General features: G+C 46.1%; 1 protein-coding gene across 2 annotated transcripts in view; it reads left to right on the top strand.

The window, feature by feature from the left end:
* Window positions 1–21,437, top strand: part of LOC138580587 (protein-glutamine gamma-glutamyltransferase E-like) — a 127,163-nt gene extending 105,726 nt beyond the window's left edge. For both annotated transcript variants that reach the window (XR_011304298.1, XM_069651243.1), the window contains 2 exons: window positions 5,335–5,468; window positions 21,148–21,437. Coding sequence is in view for 1 of the 2 variants with exons in the window: in XM_069651243.1 (XP_069507344.1) it covers window positions 5,335–5,468; window positions 21,148–21,298 (285 nt within the window). In the remaining variant the exon portion in view is untranslated. The remainder of the gene's footprint in view (window positions 1–5,334; window positions 5,469–21,147) is intronic.
* Window positions 21,438–21,641: the final 204 nt, after the last annotated feature.

Below are 21,641 nucleotides of genomic sequence, written 5' to 3'. Positions count from 1 at the left end.
ACATTGACCGGACTGTCGCCCCTCTGGCCTAGTAATGGCGCTTTGAAGTATTCTTTCTTTGTTTGTATTCTTAAGCCGGACGCATGAGTAGTCCACCATGGAAGATGTTGACACTGGCGCATGGGAGGGGACTCTGGAGGAGCCTCTGAAAACCCCCCCCCCCTAGCCGAACTTCCTCCTTTCCTTCTCCTTCTCCTTCTCCCTTTTCCCCCCCCCTCTTTCTTGTTTATCTAGACCCGGCTCTAGGGTCTGGGTTTTTGGGCTGCTACCTTAAGTTGAAGGTCCAGCTATGTTTGGGCGACAGGTACTTCGTGTTGGGGTGGAGTATAGGGTGGGGGTAAGTTGGGAATGTTTGGAAGTTTGTTTGTTACTTCAAGACTGTCATATGTTTATAACGGACACGAACCACTGTCTTTGGTCGAAGTTACCACTTCACCATCTCTCACTGATTGCTACAATCGTACAGACCCCCATCATGTGTGATAGATATCCTGTGCACAGACTCACGGGACACCCATGCGCCACACCAAATCCCTGAAGTTCCTCACCTGGAACGTGAATGGGATGGGGTCCGGGATTAAACGGCGCCTGCTTAGGCAATTTCTAAATAGACACTCCCCTGATGTGGCCCTTTTGACAGAAACCCACCTGGCCGGATCACACTGTGCCTTTTTTCAGAGGACTAATTACCACCTTGCCCTTCAGGCGGGGTACACAATGGGCTCCAGGGGCACCCTCATCCTGATACACAAGCGCATTCCATTTACTCAGCAATTGGTTGAGCGCGACCCAAGGGGTCGATACGTGTTCGTCATGGGGACCATCTGGGGTCAGACGATGGCCATTGCCGCAATTTATTCCCCACCCGGGTTGGGACAGGAATTACTGGACGATCTTACTACCCTTATAGGGAAACACCATCCTGATACGTTCATTCTGGGGGGTGATTTTAATGATACCATGAATGATAACTTTGACCGTTCCCATCTCCGAAATCGCAACCCTGACACCTCGACTAGATTGGCCAGTTTTGCATCGGCCCTTGGGCTCCGAGATGTATGGAGAGAGTTACACCCGACTGATAGGGAGTACTCCTTCCATTCCGGCGCTCACGGCTCCATGTCCAGACTGGACTACTTCTTCTTGCCACATACCGACCTCCATAGGGCAATGTCCGCAGATTTACTCCCCCGGGGCATTTCGGACCACTCCCCCCTCTTAGTTGAATTGCGTATGCAGGGTCCCCTTCCCCCTAGAACGTGGAGACTTAACAATTATTATCTGGGGTCCCCGGAACTGATAGATCGCCTCGAGGAAGTTTCTGGTGAATATTTCGAAATTAACGAGAAGTCGGTGGACAGCCCCGTGATATTATGGGAGGCCTATAAAACAGTGCTAAGGGGTGAAATCCTTTCTTGGACGACACATAAAAGAAACATCCGGTTCCGGGAAATATTAAAGGCCGAAGAGGAAGTGAGAGACAGGGAGATTGAGCATATATCCGATCCTACGCCTGAGACCCACCGATCCCTCCAGCGCGCCCAGGAGTGCCTCCGTAACAGAACGATGGATGACGCCAAGCAGGCCCATTGGCAGGCTAGGGCGAGGGTGTATGAACTTGGGGATAAGTCGGGTAAACTGCTCGCTTGGTTGCAGAGGAGAGACGAGGGGCAGCGCCATGTCCGGGAAATTGTCACGGCACAGGGCGACACCCAACATTCGGACTCTGGGATTGCCGAGGCCTTCACAGAGTTTTACGCAGATTTGTATCGGGCTCCGACCTCACCGCTAAACCCCTGCCTCCTAGATGAGGTGACGCTGCCGATCCTTTCGGGGCAACAGAGGGACCAGCTGGACTCTGCTTTATCAGAGGCTGAGATTGCAGAGGCACTGTCTCAGCTCCAGTCGGGAAAGGCACCGGGCCCGAACGGATTCCCAGTTGAAACTTGGCAGAAGCTAGGAGTAGACAAAATGGCCGGTCCTCTACATAGGATGTTTCTTGCTGCCCGGGAACAGGGTACCCTCCCACCAGATCTTTGCAAGGCCACCATTGTGGTCATTCCCAAGCCTGGCAAACCTCCACATGATTGTGCTTCTTATAGACCTATATCGCTGATTAACGGGGAAGCTAAGGTCCTTGCTAAGCTATTAGCGAATCGGTTGCAGTTAGTCACATCCTCCTTGATCCATCCGGATCAGTGTGGTTTTATGCCTGCCAAATCGACTCGGATGAATCTGCGCCGCCTCCATTTAGCATTGGAGAGATCCCCGATTATAAACGAACCCTTGGCCTTGTTGGCAATCGATTTTGAAAAGGCGTTCGACTCCATTCGATGGGACTACCTTTGGGAAATAATGCGCCGCATGGGGTTCGGAGAGGCCTATTTAGGCTGGGTGCAGCTACTTTATGTTAACATCAAGGCGGAAGTGAGAGTGAATGGCTGGTCCTCTGGGTCCTTCCCCCTGGGCCGTGGTACGCGACAGGGATGCCCTTTGTCCCCTCTTTTGTTCGCCCTTGCTATCGAGCCATTAGCTCTTTGGCTTCGCCAAAACACCGCCTGGAGAGGATTCAGATGGCCGGAGGGACACGAGGATCGTACATCCCTGTATGCGGATGACCTCCTGGTGTACCTGGGTGACCCACTAACATCCTCTGCCATTGTAACGCAAATGTTAGTCCGCTTTGGGGAACTCAGCGGACTCAGAATCAACTGGGGGAAATCAGTCCTCTTTCCGGTGAAGGGTGGGGAACAGGCAATCCCCCAGGACTGCCCGTACCGGGTGGAACGACAGGGGTTTCGTTACCTGGGAATATGGATATCCGGGGATTTAACAAGCTATATAAGGAACAATCTCCGACCAATCACAGACCGCTTTATTGTTGATGTCCGGCACTGGAAACTCCTCCCCCTGACACTTATGGGAAGAGCGGCACTTTTTAAAATGATGACCCTTCCTAGATTCCTCTATGTCCTTCAAAATGCCCCACTTAAAGTCCCCGACTCGGAGTTCCACCAGGTGGAGACACTTCTCAGAGACCTCATATGGGGGGGAGGCCAGTCACGAATTGCGTTAACTACACTTCAAAGATCTATTTGGGAGGGAGGAATAGGAGTTCCCCGCCTTCAAACGTATTACTGGGCATCACAACTGGTGGTGGTTAATGACCTTCTCCACGGGGACCGAGACCTGCCCCATATACGGGCTGAGATAGCCACTATGCGCAACACTGACCCGCTGCTTCTCCTCTATCAGCCCCTTTCGAGAACCTCTCCGCCCACAACCACTACGCATATGATCACAGTGTGGAGACAGGCACACCGATTCATTGGGTGGGAAAATAAAGCTACTAGAGCACAACCCCTCTGGCGGAACAACAACCTAGCTGAGACCCAGAAGTTGGAGCCGTGGCCTATGTGGGTGAATGCGGGGATTGCCAGGATTGGGGACATGCTTACACAGGGGTGCTTGGCCTCATTTGATGACCTACAATTGCGATTCCAGATTCCGAATACGGAACATTACCACTATATTCGCCTCGCCCATGCTTTGAGACCCTACCTGACAGCAGATACGCAGTTACCGGACTATACCCCCATAGAGCGTAACATCCTTCCGGCGCATATCCCTACCAAATGCACTTCCATCCTTTACAATGCTATATCCTCCTTTGCTACCCCCGAATTGAATGAACTAAAGGCAAAATGGGAAGTAGATGTGGGGGTGATAGATCCTGAGGATTGGATACAAGTCCTTATGCATCCCCGGGAAATCGCCATTTCCTCTAGGCTTCGATTAGTGCAGTTGAAAATACTACACCGGGTTTATTACCCTAGGACACGTCTATATGGCTGGAAACGGGCTTCTGACCCAAACTGTTTGCGGTGTGGGGATGGGGAGGGGACCTTTATTCACATTTTGTGGCTGTGTCCCCAGATACAAACTTTTTGGAACGCATGCTGTAGGGAACTCTCCCGAGTTCTGACTCGCACCATACCACTGGACCCAAGGGCTTTGCTTCTGGGCGTGCCCGATGAGATAGAAGCTAATAAGTGGGAAAGATTGCTCCTACACACGGCGATGGGGCTGGTTAAGCGCAATATCGCGCAGAAATGGGGTGCCCCTGACTCCCCAACGCTGGAACAATGGAAATTGGATATGGACATATGCGCTATGATGGAGCGTAGGATTTACTCGGCGCGAGGCTGTCCCAACAAAGCGTCGAAAATATGGGACAGGTGGGAGGAAGGTGTGGCCTGAGTGTCCCATGTACAGGCGGGGGAATGTGCACTGGGGGTTTTGTTTTGTGCTTGTACCATACTATACATTATTGCATGTGATGAGATGATCGCTCAACTGTTGATGCTCAGGGTACCTTTTCTGATTGTGAACGACTATGACAGTCTGAAGTTGTTTTTGTTTGCTTGTTGCTTTGTTATTATGACCATTGTACTATGTTAATAACAATAAAATACTTTATAAAAAAAAAAAAAATGCAGGCCAAAGTATGAAAACCTGTTTTACCAAAGATTTCTAATACAAAATGTCATGCCACAGTAAGAATAATACCACTGATCGTGCTTGCTTTATCAAATATGCCCAATACAAAATGCCATGCTTCAGTAAGAAATGGCTAGACTGGTTGCATAACAAATGCCAGTCTGGCTTCATAATAACACTTATCATGCTTGCTTTACCAAAGATGCCCAATATATAATGTCATACCACAATAAGAAATGCCTATATTGGCTGCATTAAAGTGCAAGTCTAGCTACATAACAACACTTATCATGCTTGCTTTATCAACCATGCGCAGTAAAAACTGCCATGTCTGCTCCATGGTGTGCCAGCGCCTTGCAGTCAGATATAATTACAATAATGAATGTGATTATGTGTGATTTCGAGGCGCTAAGGGGGTCACTGGGGTAAGGCATGTTTTTTTTTTTACTGGCCATCTATCATAGAAATCCTAACTGAAGATCCACTTTCATCCCTATGAACATGTCACCCCCTAATTGCTTTCTTCATTACTTCCTCTTCATGCCACGCGGCCTTGTCATGAATGATTACTCGGTTAATTGTCTGTGGCTCTTTCTCTACTACTCGCCAAGGATCCCCACTACTACAAGGTCCCAGGAAGATAGCACAGCGGCAACGTGCTCGCCTTGGAAGCAACACAGGTTCGATCCCCGGGTCCATGCTTAGAAACCTCTGGATATTAAGCGTGTTGTAAATAACCTATCATACTCATAATGCTCTAAAAACCACATGCAAGTATTCTGTCCCGTCCCAATGAGCCTATCAGCAACTAACACAATGTGTCTTTCTGTGCAGGTCAATGGAGTTGCCAAACTGAATGAGCCTTATTCAGTGGAGATCATATTTTCCAATCCTGTAAACAAGGACGTGAGTAAATGTGAGATGATTATCGAGGGAACTGGACTGCTAAAGAACCCGCTAAAAATAAAGTAAGTTATTTCTTGGTTTCATATCTCTCAAGACATAATATCAGCATCTATGCCAGGCTGGGGTGGCACTTAAATTCATATGATATTTCGGGCTCCTCAGGAACACGTGTAAACATGTTGCTTTGACTGAGAGACCACACAAAAAAGGTAGCAGGTGCCCCTCTCTCGAAAGAACAAGGCATGATAACCTGTTCAGTGGTTATTAACCACATTGAGAGTTCACAGCCATTGCTTTTTGCTCACTGTACCTTCACAGATGGGAAATATCCATTTGCATATCAGTCTTTGTCCCGCCCACAAGGGCAGCCCAGCACCGAAATGCTGTGGCAATTCCTCTCTGAACAAGAGTACCATCAGCAACCCCATACACGTGTTTCAGCCTTGTTGGGCATCATCAGTGAGGTGAAGCTGAGCCTCTCTAAGCACAGTGAGCAGGGAGTCCACGTCTGGTTGCCCCCAGGTAACCTAGGGTGACCAACCCCAAGTTCCTTTCATAAATACAAAAAAGGTAGCAGGCGCCCCTCTCTCGAAAGAACAAGGCATGATAACCTGTTCAGTGGTTATTAACCACATTGAGAGTTCACAGCCATTGCTTTTTGCTCACTGTACCTTCACAGATGGGAAATATCCATTTGCATATCAGTCTTTGTCCCGCCCACAAAGGCAGTCCAGCACCGAAATGCTATGGCAATTCCTCTCTGAACAAGAGTACCATCAGCAACCATCTGTGAAAGGTACAGTGAGCAAAAAGCGTGTGCTGCAAACTTTCATCTCAGAACAGGTTATCATGCCATATTCTTTCTGGAGAGGAGCGCCTGCTACCTTTTTTAAAATATTGACTGAGAGATCAATTGAGTACCCACATTATTTTTAACATGTGTTGCCAGTCATAAACCATTATAATGGAAATTACATTTTATGTTAAAACACAATTTGATAAAAATACCGTAAAAATAAAAAACACATACAATCTATTATTTACTAAGCTGTAATATGTCAAAGAGGAACATTGAAAATAAAGACGCTCTTACAAATTAAACAACATATTTATTTAAATCATAGAGTAGGTTAAAAAACACTTTAAAAATCTATCAAAATGTTCTACAAATCATAAAAAATGCAGTGATCATTTACATTTTAGTCAACTGTATGAAAAAAATCATGTAATTCATCAAAGCACAACAGAATCATTCCATTGGATAAGCGAGTTATACTTCTCTACGGTAATTATGAAAAGAGAAAGCCTAAGGCACTTAAGGTGATAAAAGGTACAGAGAAAGGGAAAGGGGGCCAGGAATAGTGATTTTAATAGTTCGGGGTGTCAGGGTGAAAAAGTGACTTGGAAAAGGAAGCGCAAGCCTGAATAAGGTGCTGGAAATCGCCAGAGGCGCTGCTTGTTTGGCAGGAAGCAGGAGACACAGGGGTGGTTCACGCACAATCATATGTTTTATTACATGTTTTGCTATCAATGTGAAGTATTCATTTTCATCAAGAAGTATTTTTGGGTGGTTTATTTCTGGCGCATTGGCTATTTCAGAACCTTCTCTATCTGTAAAACGTAAACTGCATCTCGCAGTAACTGTGGATCTAGAACGATCACTGTGACAGTGTCCCAGGCAGCAAGTGTCTCTTCTGCCAAGACTGTCACACGCCTCCCAATCCAGAAAAGCAGGATGGAGTACATAAATAAAGCAACACACCAAAAAGAAGACAACTTGAAAAGTGAGTTGTGCTTTCAAAAGCATACAACAGTTACTGAACAGAGAGAAATCTCAACAAACAACTGAAAATTAAAGCAACAACCCCGGTGATTGGCTAACAAGCAACAACCACAAACTATGCAGGTAGAACCAGCATCAGCCCAATAGAAACACCTGCTGGCTCAGCCAATGGAAAGTACCAGCTGCATTTTCTTTACTGGACGCAACAGAAATCCAGGGTAATAGGCCTTCGGGGTTGGGATCTGGAATAGGCCTAACAGGGTCTGGTTCACTGATTCTCTTTCCTTCCTGCGCTCCACTCAATAATGAGGTCTTCTTGATGGTAAACAGTCCCTCGTGCTCTCTGCGGTTTTGAATGGGCTACCCTTCTTTCTTGGCAAGTTGCAGAGGGGTTCTTGTTTCAGGTGGGCTTGTCAGGGCGCTGAGTTGGTCTGCCTGGAATTGGAGGGTACCTGGCACCACCATCCCTAGTTCCTAGTCAGGCATTATACTCTGGTGTTGTGATGGTCTCTGGGATTTACAGGTTTTTCACCCTCTTTTTTTCCATGTGGGATGGGATCAGCTGGTTCAGCACTAACCTGGTACCTCTCCAATACTGAATGATTCTGCTTGGGCTGAGGCTCTGAGGATTTGCTGTCTCTCTCCTCTTTTACTCACTCCATCCTCGTCTTTTCTCCCCTCACTATTCCGCAACTCCTTTTTTTCCTTCTTCTCATTCCTCCTTGCCTCACACCTCCTCTTCAATGCTCTGGCAGGTCTCCTCCATCCCACCTCCCCATCTCACCCTCCTCTCTACCAATGTTGGCTTTATTCACTCGTCCTTCCCTTCTCTGCCCTCTTTCTTGACCACCTCCTCATTTCGCTTTCTTTATGTCACCTTCTCGATGCTTCTCTTGGTTCATACATCCTCTACAGTTCGACTCAAGGCCCAATTCTAAAGAGTGTTGCGCCTATCTGATTATGTGGCATAGCAACGCTTTTTTAAGTGGTAGAATATTTTGCATTAATATGAACGTGGCAGGTTAACATGCAATGTGATACCTTCTTTCACCTTCCCAGTTCAACCCTGTAGGATTAAGTTCAAAACCCTCTGCATTGTCCACAAGACCTTCTGGGGCCTCAATACCTTCAACTCTCTCTTCCTAAATATCTTCCTTCTCAAGCACCTCGCTCATCCGCCTCCATCTCCCTCATGGTCAGTCACTTCTCCAAGCAACAAGTTGGTGGTAGATCTCTTTCTTCGGCTGGGGCCTCCCCCTGGAATAGCCTCCCTGCCTCCCTGAAGCTTGAGGAGAACCATCTCCAGTTCTGGAAGCACCTCAAAACCTGCCTCTTTGCTTCTGCTTTCTCTCCCCCTCTCCCGTGCTGAAGTCCTGGATGAAATTGAAACTGCACTGGTTGCCTGGCTACCCTCTGATCTCGGACCTAGATCCCCTCCCTTGCCAGTTGTACCCCTGCACTGCCTCCATGGCATTCCCTGCACTTGGTGACTGTTTCTGAATCCCTACAGCCCCCTACCAGCACTTGACACCTGATGGCTGCACTTAACCCTTGCACTTGCCACCAGCTGGCCGCACTTTTACTTTGCTTTATTATCTATTTATTTATCTATTTATTTTTACTGTCGTTCCCATGTATTGCACTGCCCTTTCCCTCCTCCCCCCTTGCTCTTTCCCCCTTCCCCATGCACTTGTGCGATCTCAATGTCACATGGCCTAGTAAGATCGTTGTCTCTGTCTTCCCTCTGTTCCTCTCCCTTGCCTCGTTGCGCCTTGAAACACTTGTGTATAGGCGCGTTATAAATGCCTTATCATATCATATGCATAGTGACCTGAATAGCACAGACAAGCCAATGCCAAAAGCCACCTTTGCACACATAAAAATAGATAGCAATCGACGGCACCCCTCGAGGTGTTGCTAGTGAAGGTATGAGGTAGCATTCACTCCCAAGTGTCGGGCTCTACGTTTAAAAATGACATTTGTTTTAGCGTCCCATAAATAGATATTACAGAAGTTGACCACAAGATGGCAGAGCGAGCCCGGAGAGAAGCAGACAATCTAAATGCTAGGATTCGAAAATATGCTTTATTTCCAATATGTCTGCACGACATTTCCACTCTACATGAAGTGCTGCCGAGGATTTCTAAGTTCGGCGGCGATTTCAGTATTGCAGAACTGTGTCTTTAATGCTCTGATTTGGCACAGGACGTGCGCTGATTACGGCAGTCGGTCAGTCCTTTCGCTGCGCTAAGGTCCTAAGCAGCTGTGTCACGATACAGGGTCATGCTGTCTGGGACAAAAAGTAGGCCCGGGCAACAAATTAAAAGTGGCCCACATGGGTGAGTTGCAAATTCTCAGGTGGCAAGAGACACTGTTTGGGAAGTGCCTCATGGTAGCTTTTTCTACAAGACCTGTGGAAAATTGTGCTTTTTAACATTTAAATTAACATTAACAGTTAAGACTGGTAACATTGGCCATAACTATCAGTTAAAAAGTAGAAAGGGTCAAACAGGGTAACAAAATCAAACACATAGGTCAATTAAGGGAGCATTTCACCATTGCATATAGGTCAGTTTGAGGAATTGGCAGGTTGGGGAAGACATTGTTGCATCATCTGTAGTTTTCGCCCATTGCATAGATTTAATGTGGGACAAAGAAATAGGCACCGTGAACGAGTATTCATGGCATTACTACTGTGGGCTTTTTTGCATCAGTCTTTGACGCCTGGCAGTAATTTACTTTGGTAAATTGAATGAAGATACTAAGGGCCCGATTCATGGAATTATGCGCAGTAATCGTGACCCTGGGCGATTAAGTAAATCAGCACGCAACACTTATTCATGGAATTTTTTGCGCGAAGTAACCATATTCGCAAGTCCCAGTTGGTACGGCCCGGACACACCCACAAAGCAGGAAACTGCCAGTTCAACTACCCTTGCGCTGTCCCCCGGCATGAAAACACGCACAGTGCATGTACACTTCAAACAGTGCGTTGGCACCCCCGTAAGCAGTCCTGTGACTCAGGGAGTGTAACTGTATCCAGTACCCCTACAACATGCATATGAAAAATCGTAACTCAGCAATAACTCTGGAAATGTGCTTGCAAACCCACGTAAACATTCCTGCACCCCGCAAAACATCATATGCGCACCCCTACAATACATCGGAACCCTGAATGAGTACACTCACCTCGAAATACGACATGCGTTCCCACCTGCGCGCTTAAAATACTACACGTAAGTGTACTTACGTCAGCCTTCGGGTGGCGGATCCTATGAAGGACTTGTGCATTTCCCAGCTGAGACGTTGCGTGATCGATTCCATGAATATGTCTCTTGCCGCACAATAGTGGGTGTGCAAGGGACTGCCTGCAGAATGTCCCTCGGAATGCCCACTACTTCACAAGTTATTCCCCATTTGTGGTGTTCAACCCCCTTCACAGGCCATGCCCACCCACTGCTTGGGGTCTCCCACACGGCCCTCAACGGCTCACACATGTTTGCCAGGCCAGCGCAAAATCCACGCAGGTCCAGGAAAAGTCCTTTGCATTCGATTACAAGGATCGACAAACAGAGTTGCGTGCACAGGTCGGACGCAAGTAGCCTATTTTCTGCACAAGAAATTCCATGAATCGGCCCCTTAATGCATTGTGATGTATCTTGGGGGACATGTCAGAAAATGTTATTCAAGAAGTGATAATGTAGTGGGATCAGGGGACCGGAGGTTTCTGCACCTGTTAAGCACCTTGACCTGTGTTTAACCCGAATAGAAGCATGAGTGAATCATTTTATATAAGAACTGTAAAACTCATATTTGCTGGTATGCTGTCTGCAATGTGCCACGAGTTAAACGGCATATGTAACACACAGACTATACAATATAAACTGGAATAATGAAATCCCATAGTTTACCATTTTGAATATATTAAAATGTCACATGCTTTCGTACTGAGCCTAGATTCCTTCTTTCACTCTTGCTAATTGTGGTGCCACTATTTGATGTATTAGGCTATTGATGATGCACATCTCATCAACGTGGAAACATGAGGGGCAATAATGCTAGGTGGTATATTTTACTCATAGGTCATAATGTAGATGCGTAATATGCTATTAAGACATAGCTGGACTGAATGCTTACCAATATGTCTGGGCTTGCTGTTGCTATGATACAGGCATCCATGTTGGCAGGTCTAAGCCTCCTACGAGTAAGCCAATGTCCATGCCTAATTTACAATGCACGAATGGGGCACACACTTCTTTGGGTTTTTGATCTACCGAGGACAGCGTTTGATTTCTGATGATGATCTAAACCGTGCAATAAGCAAAACGGCTATCATATTGAAAATGACACATTAAAAGTATTAACAATAATTTAAAATCAGGGGAAAACTACCCAGCAAGCCACTAACGAGTCAAAGGATTTACTGTGCAAATACATACTACTGAGGTAATATTTTACTAACACATACTAACAAATTATACTTGCTCTCCCCTATTGATCCATGTACAAGCACATAATCCCACATGCATCCATAATAACCTCCATTTCCTTCTGAAGACTACCTACCAGACATGTAATGTTATGTTAAGGGTTCTTGTACCGCGCACTGTAGCCACAGGTGTGGTCTCTTGGCACGCTGGTGGATCTGCAATGGGAGGGGCCCGTTTTTTTTAGTGGGGTTGAGAGGGACACATGTTGCAACTTTTTTCTAATATGACAACTAACAAAGTCAAGTTTTTCCAATCAGCCACCCCTGCTTCTGCAAGACACAGCTGAAGCCTCCAACCTCCATATATTATGTGCAAGAGACACGGAATTAAAGAAAGCAGAGGGGACTCAATATTCCCAAACAATGAGTGCATTCATTTCTATGGCATACATGTATTTTAACAATCGCAATGTCCACAAATACTGATATGCATCCTAAATATTTACACAGCATTAACTCAAGATTAGACTCATCTATTTGTATTCCCGAATCATTCCTGAATTCCTTCATCCATTTCCATGCCTCATACTAATACATTGGTGCTATTTGAAGGTTGCAATTTTGAAAGAAGGGGACTGAAATAGATGACAGGTAGTCCATGCCTATGAGAAGTTGCTTGCGAAAACATGAAGTGATATGTGGTTTCCAGGTGCTTGTGAAGCTCACTGGGGATTTCCACCTGGCCTTTCACTCCCTCCACACGTGTCCGTATTGGAGAAAGGTGCAGATCGGGTTATTGCCTGCCAGCATTTGTCTCTGCACAATATCTACTCCCTGAGCAACTTTTTTGCAATAAAATGACCGATTTGGCGTGGTGAAAAGCAGCAATTCCCCCTTGTCAGTCTGTGCTCAAGTTCAAGCCCAGCGACATCAAGCCATCAGTGTGTCACATACGTGTGCTAGTTTCTAATTGCGTACTAAATGTCATCGGCACATTGGAGCACTGTATGCCAGCAGTGAACACATACATACCACCAAACGAACCCTTGCCTGAGCGCATAACAAAGGACACTAAACTATCTGCTCGCAATTATAGCATGTTGGCAAAATTATGCAAATCATGAAACAGGGCTGTGGGCACTCCTGCTTCAGGGGCAGACTTCCCCAACTTCGAAAAAAAACATCAATCCACGAGTGGCACCAGAAGCCATACTCTTTCGATATTTAAATAACAGTGTGCTATTGCAAAGCTTACTTGTACTCATTCTATTACCATTAATTAGGGGTATGAAAGTCTAAATGGGATTTCAAAGCTGTGAGATTTAGCTTACACAGGGCCAGCTGCAAGGGCAGGTGCTTAACCAACTGAGCTAGCCAACCGTGGGTGTGTGTGACATGCTTGGGGTTTGTCTTCCTTTTTAACAAAGATGCATGGATCTGGAGCTCTAACATAAGTTGTAACATATCTCTGTGGATGCAAAATTCTCCTGCGGACATCTGCAATCACTGTTTGAATACCAAGTCTACCTTGCTCATGCTGAACTTGCAGCTTCATTGGACAGTTCAGGCGAGCGAAACTAGAGCTGGACAGGTTAGCCGATACAGTGAACGGCCCTGGACACAGTACAAACATCAAAACTGCAGCAGTAAGAGCGAGCGAGACTCAACAAGTCAAGCAAAAGTGACACATTATGATTTGAATAATCTTCAGCTCGTTACCCTCAAGGCCGCAGGAAGCAGTATGACTTTGTCCCCTAGTTACAATTCCCTGCACTCTGCCAAATGGGTGATGCTGATTGACTGAGCGCAGGTGCGCCTGGAGCCCAGTGGATGACAAACAGGCAAGTGATGTACCATGCACTGGAAAGTTTGAATTAAGTAATGTTCATTGGCACGAGCAGCAGCAAGACGGAACCAATCGCTTGCGCGTTGCTTTACATGGATTCCTCAAGATGTCCCAGTTCGTGCATATTAATGAGCTGAATCAGAAGTGGAAACATTTCAGTGCTTCGCACAATCCATCTGTCCATCCACTGAAAGCGGGCTACCCGCATTGTATTTTATTGATTTTAGTGCACTGTGGAGCATGCATTAGTTAAGTCCAAGACCAGCCCACACACAACCAAAAATAGGCCCACTTTGGTTGCCATTGCCAGACTTGTTCGGCCCAAGGCCGAATGCCTGACTGGGCAGTCCATCACTGCCATGATGCCTCCATGCTATTCCCCCATCCTGTCAGAATGGAGATGGAAGGATTTGGCAGGGGAATCGCAGATATCTTATACCTTATGAGATCTTAAAATTTGGACCCTCATTCCATTTTCCACCTCCTCTAGATCTCTCAGTATTCATCTCGCCCAAGCCTTGTTTTCTCTCCCCACCTCCCTCTGAAATCTCCTTCTTCTTCCTTCATTTTATTTTGTCTCGTCCACTTTTTCTATGCGTATCTCTCCATCCTTCACATCTGCTCTTCTTCCTCAGTCGCATCATTTATCTCTTCCTCCTCCACCTCCACTCCCTGCCCTTTTTACCCACTTCTGCTAATTTGTTTCTTACCCGTACATGTTTCCCTCCAACCTCTGTGCTTCTCTGTCAACATCTTGCCTTCTCACTCCCTCCTCTGCTCCTCTCTCTCCCCTCACTGCTACACTGTCTCACGCCTCAATGTCTTTCCCTCTCTTACTGGTCCCTGTGCCACATTGCCTCACTCTGAACTGCACATCTTCCGAAATCCTGAATCCCACACCAACCACTTATCGGGTGGTGTTGGGATTTGAAGTCCATTTGGTAAAGTATATGCCAGTGTGAGGATCATTTAGGCATGCTCTGACATTTGCCATTACTCAGGTGAAGTACAATTTCATCCATCATGTGCTGACAGTTAGTGGGTGGTCCATGCAGCAGCTATGCTGGCCAACATTACTTTATATTTGACTGCCATCCTGGATTCATTTTCATGTTTGGTTGGTGTTCCTACAAATTGCAGGAAGAGGGATCTCCTGTCCTGTACGCTCAAGTGCATTTTCTGACTGTGGAAATGTCTGGCTTGCTTGATTACTGCCATGTAGGGCAATGCGAGCAGTGCTGAGAGCCAGGAGTCTTTAAAGTAACTAAGCATATCTAATATTCAGAGTTTCTCAGTAGCCTGCAGTGGCAGATCTGTGTCTGCATGGTTAATGCCCCTCCGTAAGGTATCATATACTGAAGCAATAGAACCTGAGGAGGGGGCATTACTCGTAGGTTAATCGTAGGTTAATGCCCCTGGGGTGATAGTTAGGAGCCCGACTGAGTCAACCCCACTAGGGATGGCCTGGGGAGGGATGGGGACCCACATAATCTGAAACCTGCATCACAGAGTGGGTGGACGATCCTTCAATTCTGGTCAGCCCATCTCTACCCTTTAGCCTCCAGTTTGTGACTTTGACAGACTGCAAAGAGCACTAGTAAGCAGTTTTATAGAAAGCCATTTTTGCACAGTGGTTGTCATTCACCCACTCTCAGCGTCCATAAACTAAAAGTACCTTTCAGGTGCATATAGGCTTCAGATGAGCAGCTTCTGTCAGGATACCGCAAAACAATGACAAGGTCACAAAATATATCCTGTGGAACTTTGGCGATTCAAAGAATTGTGACTGCACATCAGATATGCATCAGCTGGGCATTGCCAGCTACAAAGAGGTACAGCTGCCTAGAGAGTTAGACTTTTAACATAGAAACACAGGAAGTGCCCTGTTCATTCGCTTGGTGGCTAGCATACGTTTGGTTATGCACATGTCCATTGGCAGGATAGAAACATAGAGAAGGCCAAAGCTCAGGTCCAGACAAATTGACCTTATGGAAAGGCAAGCATATTTCCACAACAAGAACTCACAAACTCCCATGCAACTACACATACACACACACGCACACACACACACACACAGCTGCATGCACACTCAAAGATAATTGATTGATTTGATTGATTGTTTATTTGTATAGCACCTATACACAATGTGTTTCAAAGCGCTTCAAGGAGGAAGGGAGCATGGGAAAATACAGTTACATTCTTACAGGTCCTTGAAACAAATCAGAATGTGAGAAAAAAAAGCTATCAAATCATAACAGAAAGTACAAGTGCATTGAACAATAAGGGAGAGGTGAGGAAGGAAAAAGGAGACAATACTAGCAGTAACATTACTATGCCTGATGGCAATTGTTGCAGTGAAAGAGCGGCAAGAGGAGGGGGCGAGAGGGAGTGGGGGAGGGGCGAGAGGGCTAGAGGAGAGGAACAAAACAAGTGACTATCTTGAAGGGTCAGAGACTGAATCAAGGTAGTGCTGGGGAGGGAGAGGGTAGAGAGGAAAAGAAGGAAAGGTGGGGACAAACAAGCAATTATCAGAGATTAAGGGACTGTGATAAGAGTTAGTGCTATGGTAAAGGAAAAGTGAATGGGAGGAAATGGAGGGTAGGAAAGCTGCAGAAGGCAGGCCAGAACAGTTACTATGCCTAATGGCAATTGAGGTAGTGTCGAACCTACACTGGACAAGGGGTGAGAGAGGACGAGAGGGGGGGTGATGCTGTAAAGACAGGCGGCTACAATTACTGTGCCTGATGGCAATTTGGGTAGTGCCAGAGATTGACAGAAGGAGGAAAATGAGGGGTAGGAGGGGGGGAGGAGGCAGGGGCACAGGATAAAAAGCAAGAAGGTGAAGAGAGGGTGCAGAGTCCAGGATGGAGGCCAAGGGGTAAGAAGGAGGGGGCTAGGAGACAAATCAGGGGGGTATGGGGCAAGGAGGGGACAAAGAAAGTAGGTGGACATGGGGTGGAGGCAAGGGGGCACATATGTGGTTACAGGGGCAAGGGGGGGCACATAGGTGGTCACCATGGCAAGGGGGCAAACGGATGGTCACAGGGGCAAGGGTGGGCACACAGGGGAATAAGGGGGGCACATAGGTGGTCACTGGCGTAAGGGGGGCACACAGATGGTCACACGGCAAGGGGGGCACATAGGTGGTCACAGGGGCAAGGGGAGGCACACAGATGGCCACAGGGGTATGGGAGGCACATAGGTGGTCACAGGGGCAAAGGGGGGCACATGGGTGGTCACAGGGGCGATGGGGCACATAGGTGGTCACAGGTGCATGGGGGGCACACAGATGGTCACAGGGTAAGGGGGCACATAGGTGGTCACAGGGGTAAGGGGGGCACATAGGTGGTCAAGGGGGCAACAGGGGGCACACAGATGGTAATGGGGCAAGGGGGGCACCTAGATGGTCAATGAACGCATGCATGTGTCATGCATGCAGATGCACACAAACACTTTCACATATCCATACTTCATACATAGGTGACTCTCTACCATCTCAAAAAAGGTAATTTCATGCTGTTTGTGTTTTAGACCAACAAACAAAAACACAGTGGGTCCTGTACCAGTAATTGCAATTTCACTGTCAGATACCATTTTCTACACTTGACTGATATGCACCATATTTAGCATACTTCATGTCTCATCACCCTCTAACCACATGCCTTTACATGCTCTTGTATTTGAAAAATAAGGTATCTAACACAGGTCAACCTGCCAGCACAAGTAAACTTCTTCTTGCACACAAAAACCCTACTGTGGGTAGAGGGCCTTATCCTTACTCGTTTCAGGAAAAAACACAGGGTCCTTCGGCCACACCATCATTGCCCTGCGTTGGGAATTCCCAAGTGTTAATAAGACATCATAGTTGTGGCATTAGCCACCGAAGAAGCGAAATCTGTCAGTTGATGCAGAAAACAGTGCCCAAAGCCCAACAGTAAAGGCCTGTCATAACGCGCAGCCTATTCAGAGATCCTCCTGCTCCTAGACATCATCATCATCGACCAAAAGGAAATGGAATCTACAAGGGCGGGTGCAACAAGGAAATGGAATCTACAAGAGCAGGGGCAGCAAGGAAATTGAATCTACAAGGGCAGGTGCAGCAAGGAAATGGAATCTACAAGGGCAGGTGCAGCAAGGAAATGGCATCTACAAGGGCAGGTGCAGCAAGGAAATGGAATCTACAAGGGTGGATGCAGCAAGGAAATGGATCTACAAGGGCAGGTGCAGCAAGGAAATTGAATCTACAAGGGCAGGTGCAGCAAGGATATGGACTCTGCAAGGATAGGTGCAGCAAGAACATGGAATCTTCAAGGGTAGGTGCAGCAGGGATATGAGTCTACAACGGTAGGTGCAGAAAGGAAATGTAATCTACAAGGACAGGTGCAGGATTTTATTGCCCCCACCATACAAAACATTTTGTCTTTTCGGTTTGGGGACTACTAGACTTAAGGAAGGAACAAAAGGCGTAAGCATGTGAGCATTTGATTGCCATGTTAACACTGTTTTGACAATGCACAGAAGGGTAATTTTTCCCTTTTGTGCTTTTAGCAGATTAAGGCATCATCTGCAGTAGGATAGGGCAGGTTTATATAGGTCACAGGTGCACTCTTGACTGCTGGGGTGACATAAGACATTTAAAATATGCACCTCTGTTTGAAAATCACATAATCATAATGGATTGTCATCCTGGTGGCAGTTTAATCTTTAGAAATTCACCATACCTGAAATTGAGGTAGGTAGTTGGTATTTCATCCAATTATTAAAGCCACACCTGCACTTTATCACATTTGTGTGAACACTGTGAGCCAGGCCAGCCATGGGAAGGCTGTGTGTATTCTCCCTAGACTGGCTGTCTTCGCTGCACCCAGGCCTATCTTTTGATCCTCTGTGAGGTTGTGTAACAACCCTCTCTGGCAAGACAGCCCCTCGGCAGGAGCTGTGCTGGGAAACAGGAATCAAAGGGAACACCATACAAAAAAGCACTAGCCTCATACCAGGGTGTGAACACCAAAGGGCCTGTGATACTTTGGGTCTGGGAAGGGGGCAGCGTTAGTGTAGTCTGAAGGAGAAAGGCACAGTTGGAGGATTTCACCAACTTGTCTCTCTCTGTATCACTTTTTCCTTTCTGTCTCCTCCACATTCTTTATCACAAAACATTTTGCGTATGATGCAAGAAGGCAATGACCACTTGTCACAAGGATATGGATTGGACCACTTAAAGGCATTTTGCTTTTGTCCAATCACTTGTGGACCTTTGTCTATAAAAGTGGAGGTCTCCCGCGCCTTCTTTAATACACTTAGCACCAGCTAGGACATAATGAAGACTTCATTTGGACCTCCTTTAGGGGAGATTGATCTTTCCAAAGCCATTGAGGTGAAGAAGGAGTTCTCCAAATCAGACGAAGGCTCTGCTCCCTCCCTACCCACTGTGAGGACACTTTGGGGCTAACTCTTGCTGAGGACCATGGCCTGCCACCCTGTACCAAACCTCCCCAATCGGGGAGAGCAGAACCGGAAAAAACTCAGCCTGTCCTAAAGCCCCTGTAGTGGGTCTCATAGCATCTTGCCATCTAGACCAGCTAGGTTCCCTGTTCCACTGCATCAAACTGGGCGAACTGCATTCAAACCATTTGCACTGCACTTGAACCAGACGTACCTGCTAGTGCTGGCTTTGGCACCCCATTGATCTTTGAACCAACGCAGTTGTACATCCATCAAACTGGTTCACCACCACATCAAAACAAGCAAGCCCATCACCTGTTTGGCAGGCACAGCCATCTCACCATTGTAGACAAACTCAAATTGCAGCTTCTTTGAACTTTGCATAGGACCATCAAGGTCATCGATTTGTACTACCAGACCATGACTCAAACCACTGGAGCATCGTTTTGCACACCAATCCAAACAAGTGGTTATCAACATCTCAAACTGACTCGACACTCGACCCAACCCTAGTGAGCCATCCACTCTGCATGACCTGAATGCTGCACACAAAGCGCAATGACTTCCCACTTTCATCAAACTAGACGGCAGCCTGACGCTTGACCCATTATGATTCACTGCCCCTAAACCTTGTTCGATCCACAGCTCGAGGCCTGGCACAACCCTGTTGAACCACCTAACAATTGACTGAAGTACTTTAAACTGAGCCTGTACCCCTGGTCCAGCTTGTTGGGGATCTAGAGACTGGCCAACTCCCTTTTGCACGTTTGTCTATTAAGAACATATTTTTTTTGCATTCTTTGCAGCATTCCTTGCTTGCTTTTCCTCCCAGCTGAGTATCCAGAAATTAGATTCTTAATTTCTCTGTCATTACTTTACAGGAGTGGATTTTCATAGTGGTTTTACAGCTGTGTTTACAATTGATTTGTTTGAGCAAAGCATTTATATTTGTATGGCACCTTAATTGGACATTCTTTTATTTTGGAATTGTTATACTATTACTGTTGGGTAGCTACTGGCTCACATGTACACCTCTTCTTGAGTGTATACCCTTCCCTCTGCCCATGTTACGACAAAGGACAAAGGAGGTAAACCTCTTTGCTGTGCCTGTTTTACTTTTATGTTATAGGATCACTGTCGGTTTGTAGGAGTGTGGGGGCCGAGCAGTTAGTTTAGCCACTGCTCATCCTTATACTCCTGCATAGCAGAAGCTATTTTGTCACAGTGACGTTCATGCCCCCTTCTGAAAAAGATATTTGATGTTTAACAGTAGCTAAAATGGTTCCATTATGAAGTAGTTTTTCATTAGTATTATGACTAAACTAAAATCTGTTGGTGACGTAACGGACAGAGTACAGCATGTAGCTTGCAGTGTAGTGAGAGTGCCTCATTTCTCAATAGCATAGTATTTATTAATGTATTTATAACGCGCTACTCGCCCATTGGCCTCAAAGCGCATAGTAAAAGATATTTCAGCAATACAAATTACATCTTCATTAAATGTGAAACATAATTCTGAACTCCCAAGGCCAATGTTGTCTGTGAACAGAGGGGTCCTTCCTTTGCATAATGTGAATAGCTCAGAAATTGGGTGACAGAGAGTGAGAAATGGTGGCGGCTGGTGGGAACGTTTGTTTCCTGGCTTGGCAGGTGGAGGAAGCATGGATGTATGGAGAGAGGTGCAGAGTTAATAGGGTGGGAAATGAATAGGAAATAACCAAATATGTTGAAGGGAAAGGAGGGAGTTAAACAAATCTGGAACCATGCTAAACCATGCTAAATGAAGCAAAATTATTTATTTTGCATTTTTAAAGCGCTCACACAGCCCGGGGGCATCAAGGCACTGTTACAGGAATATGTATCTTAGTTGCGTATTTATAACGTGCTTAATACCTGGAGGTTCCAAAGCGCTGACACGGGGATAGAACCTGTGTTGCTTCGTGTCGTCTTGTTTCCAAGGCGAGCACGTTGCCAGTGAGCTATCCTCCCAGGATATTGAGTGACCACCTACTGTAGATGACCGAGATATAACTTTTGTTGTTTGTGGATTTCAAATCCTGGAACTAGCCACTTCAATTGGTTAATTTATATTGTAAAAAGTGACTCAGTCTGTGTCAGACAGATTCATTGATCTAGAATTGTTAATAATACTTGTCCTTTGAAGAGTGAATTGAGCTCAAGGTCTGGAGTGTACAATTGAAAATGCAGATCACCAACAATGTTATTTCTCTCCCTTTTCAGTGCCCCATCTCTGAAGCCCAAACAAAGATCCAGAGTCGAATTTCCAATTTACCCTTACAAAACTGGGAGCAAGCTGTTGCTGGTTAATTTGAACTCGGACACATTCTGTGATGTGAAGGGAGCACAGACCATCAATGTGGTTGCAGCTTAAGATTCACTACCTGCATTGACAATCATCTCTATTGTGTGTATAATAAAAATAAAATATCCCTTTTTTTAATTGCTGGTGAATGCTATGTATTAACCGTAAAGGCTACTGTGTCAAAAATAAAGAATTCAATGCCTCGCCATACAGCCTCGCATAATCATTTAACATTGTTGGGCAATGGATATAGTTTCCTCTTATATTCTCATATTACAGCTTGATAGTACTGACACAAACTGATCAAATTGATTTCTTCATTATTATTCATAGTAAAAATCAAGGGCCCATTTCTAAAGCTTCTTCCAACGTTTAGGAGTGGACTATCTCCTTAATAAAGCATTAAACAGGT

Source organism: Ambystoma mexicanum, chromosome 3p (assembly GCF_040938575.1).
Source record: "Ambystoma mexicanum isolate Mex_15411 chromosome 3p, UKY_AmexF1_1, whole genome shotgun sequence".
Classification (NCBI taxonomy): domain Eukaryota; kingdom Metazoa; phylum Chordata; class Amphibia; order Caudata; family Ambystomatidae; genus Ambystoma; species Ambystoma mexicanum.
The sequence above is the reverse complement of the archived record's forward strand: the minus strand, read 5'-3'. Positions and strand labels throughout refer to the sequence as shown.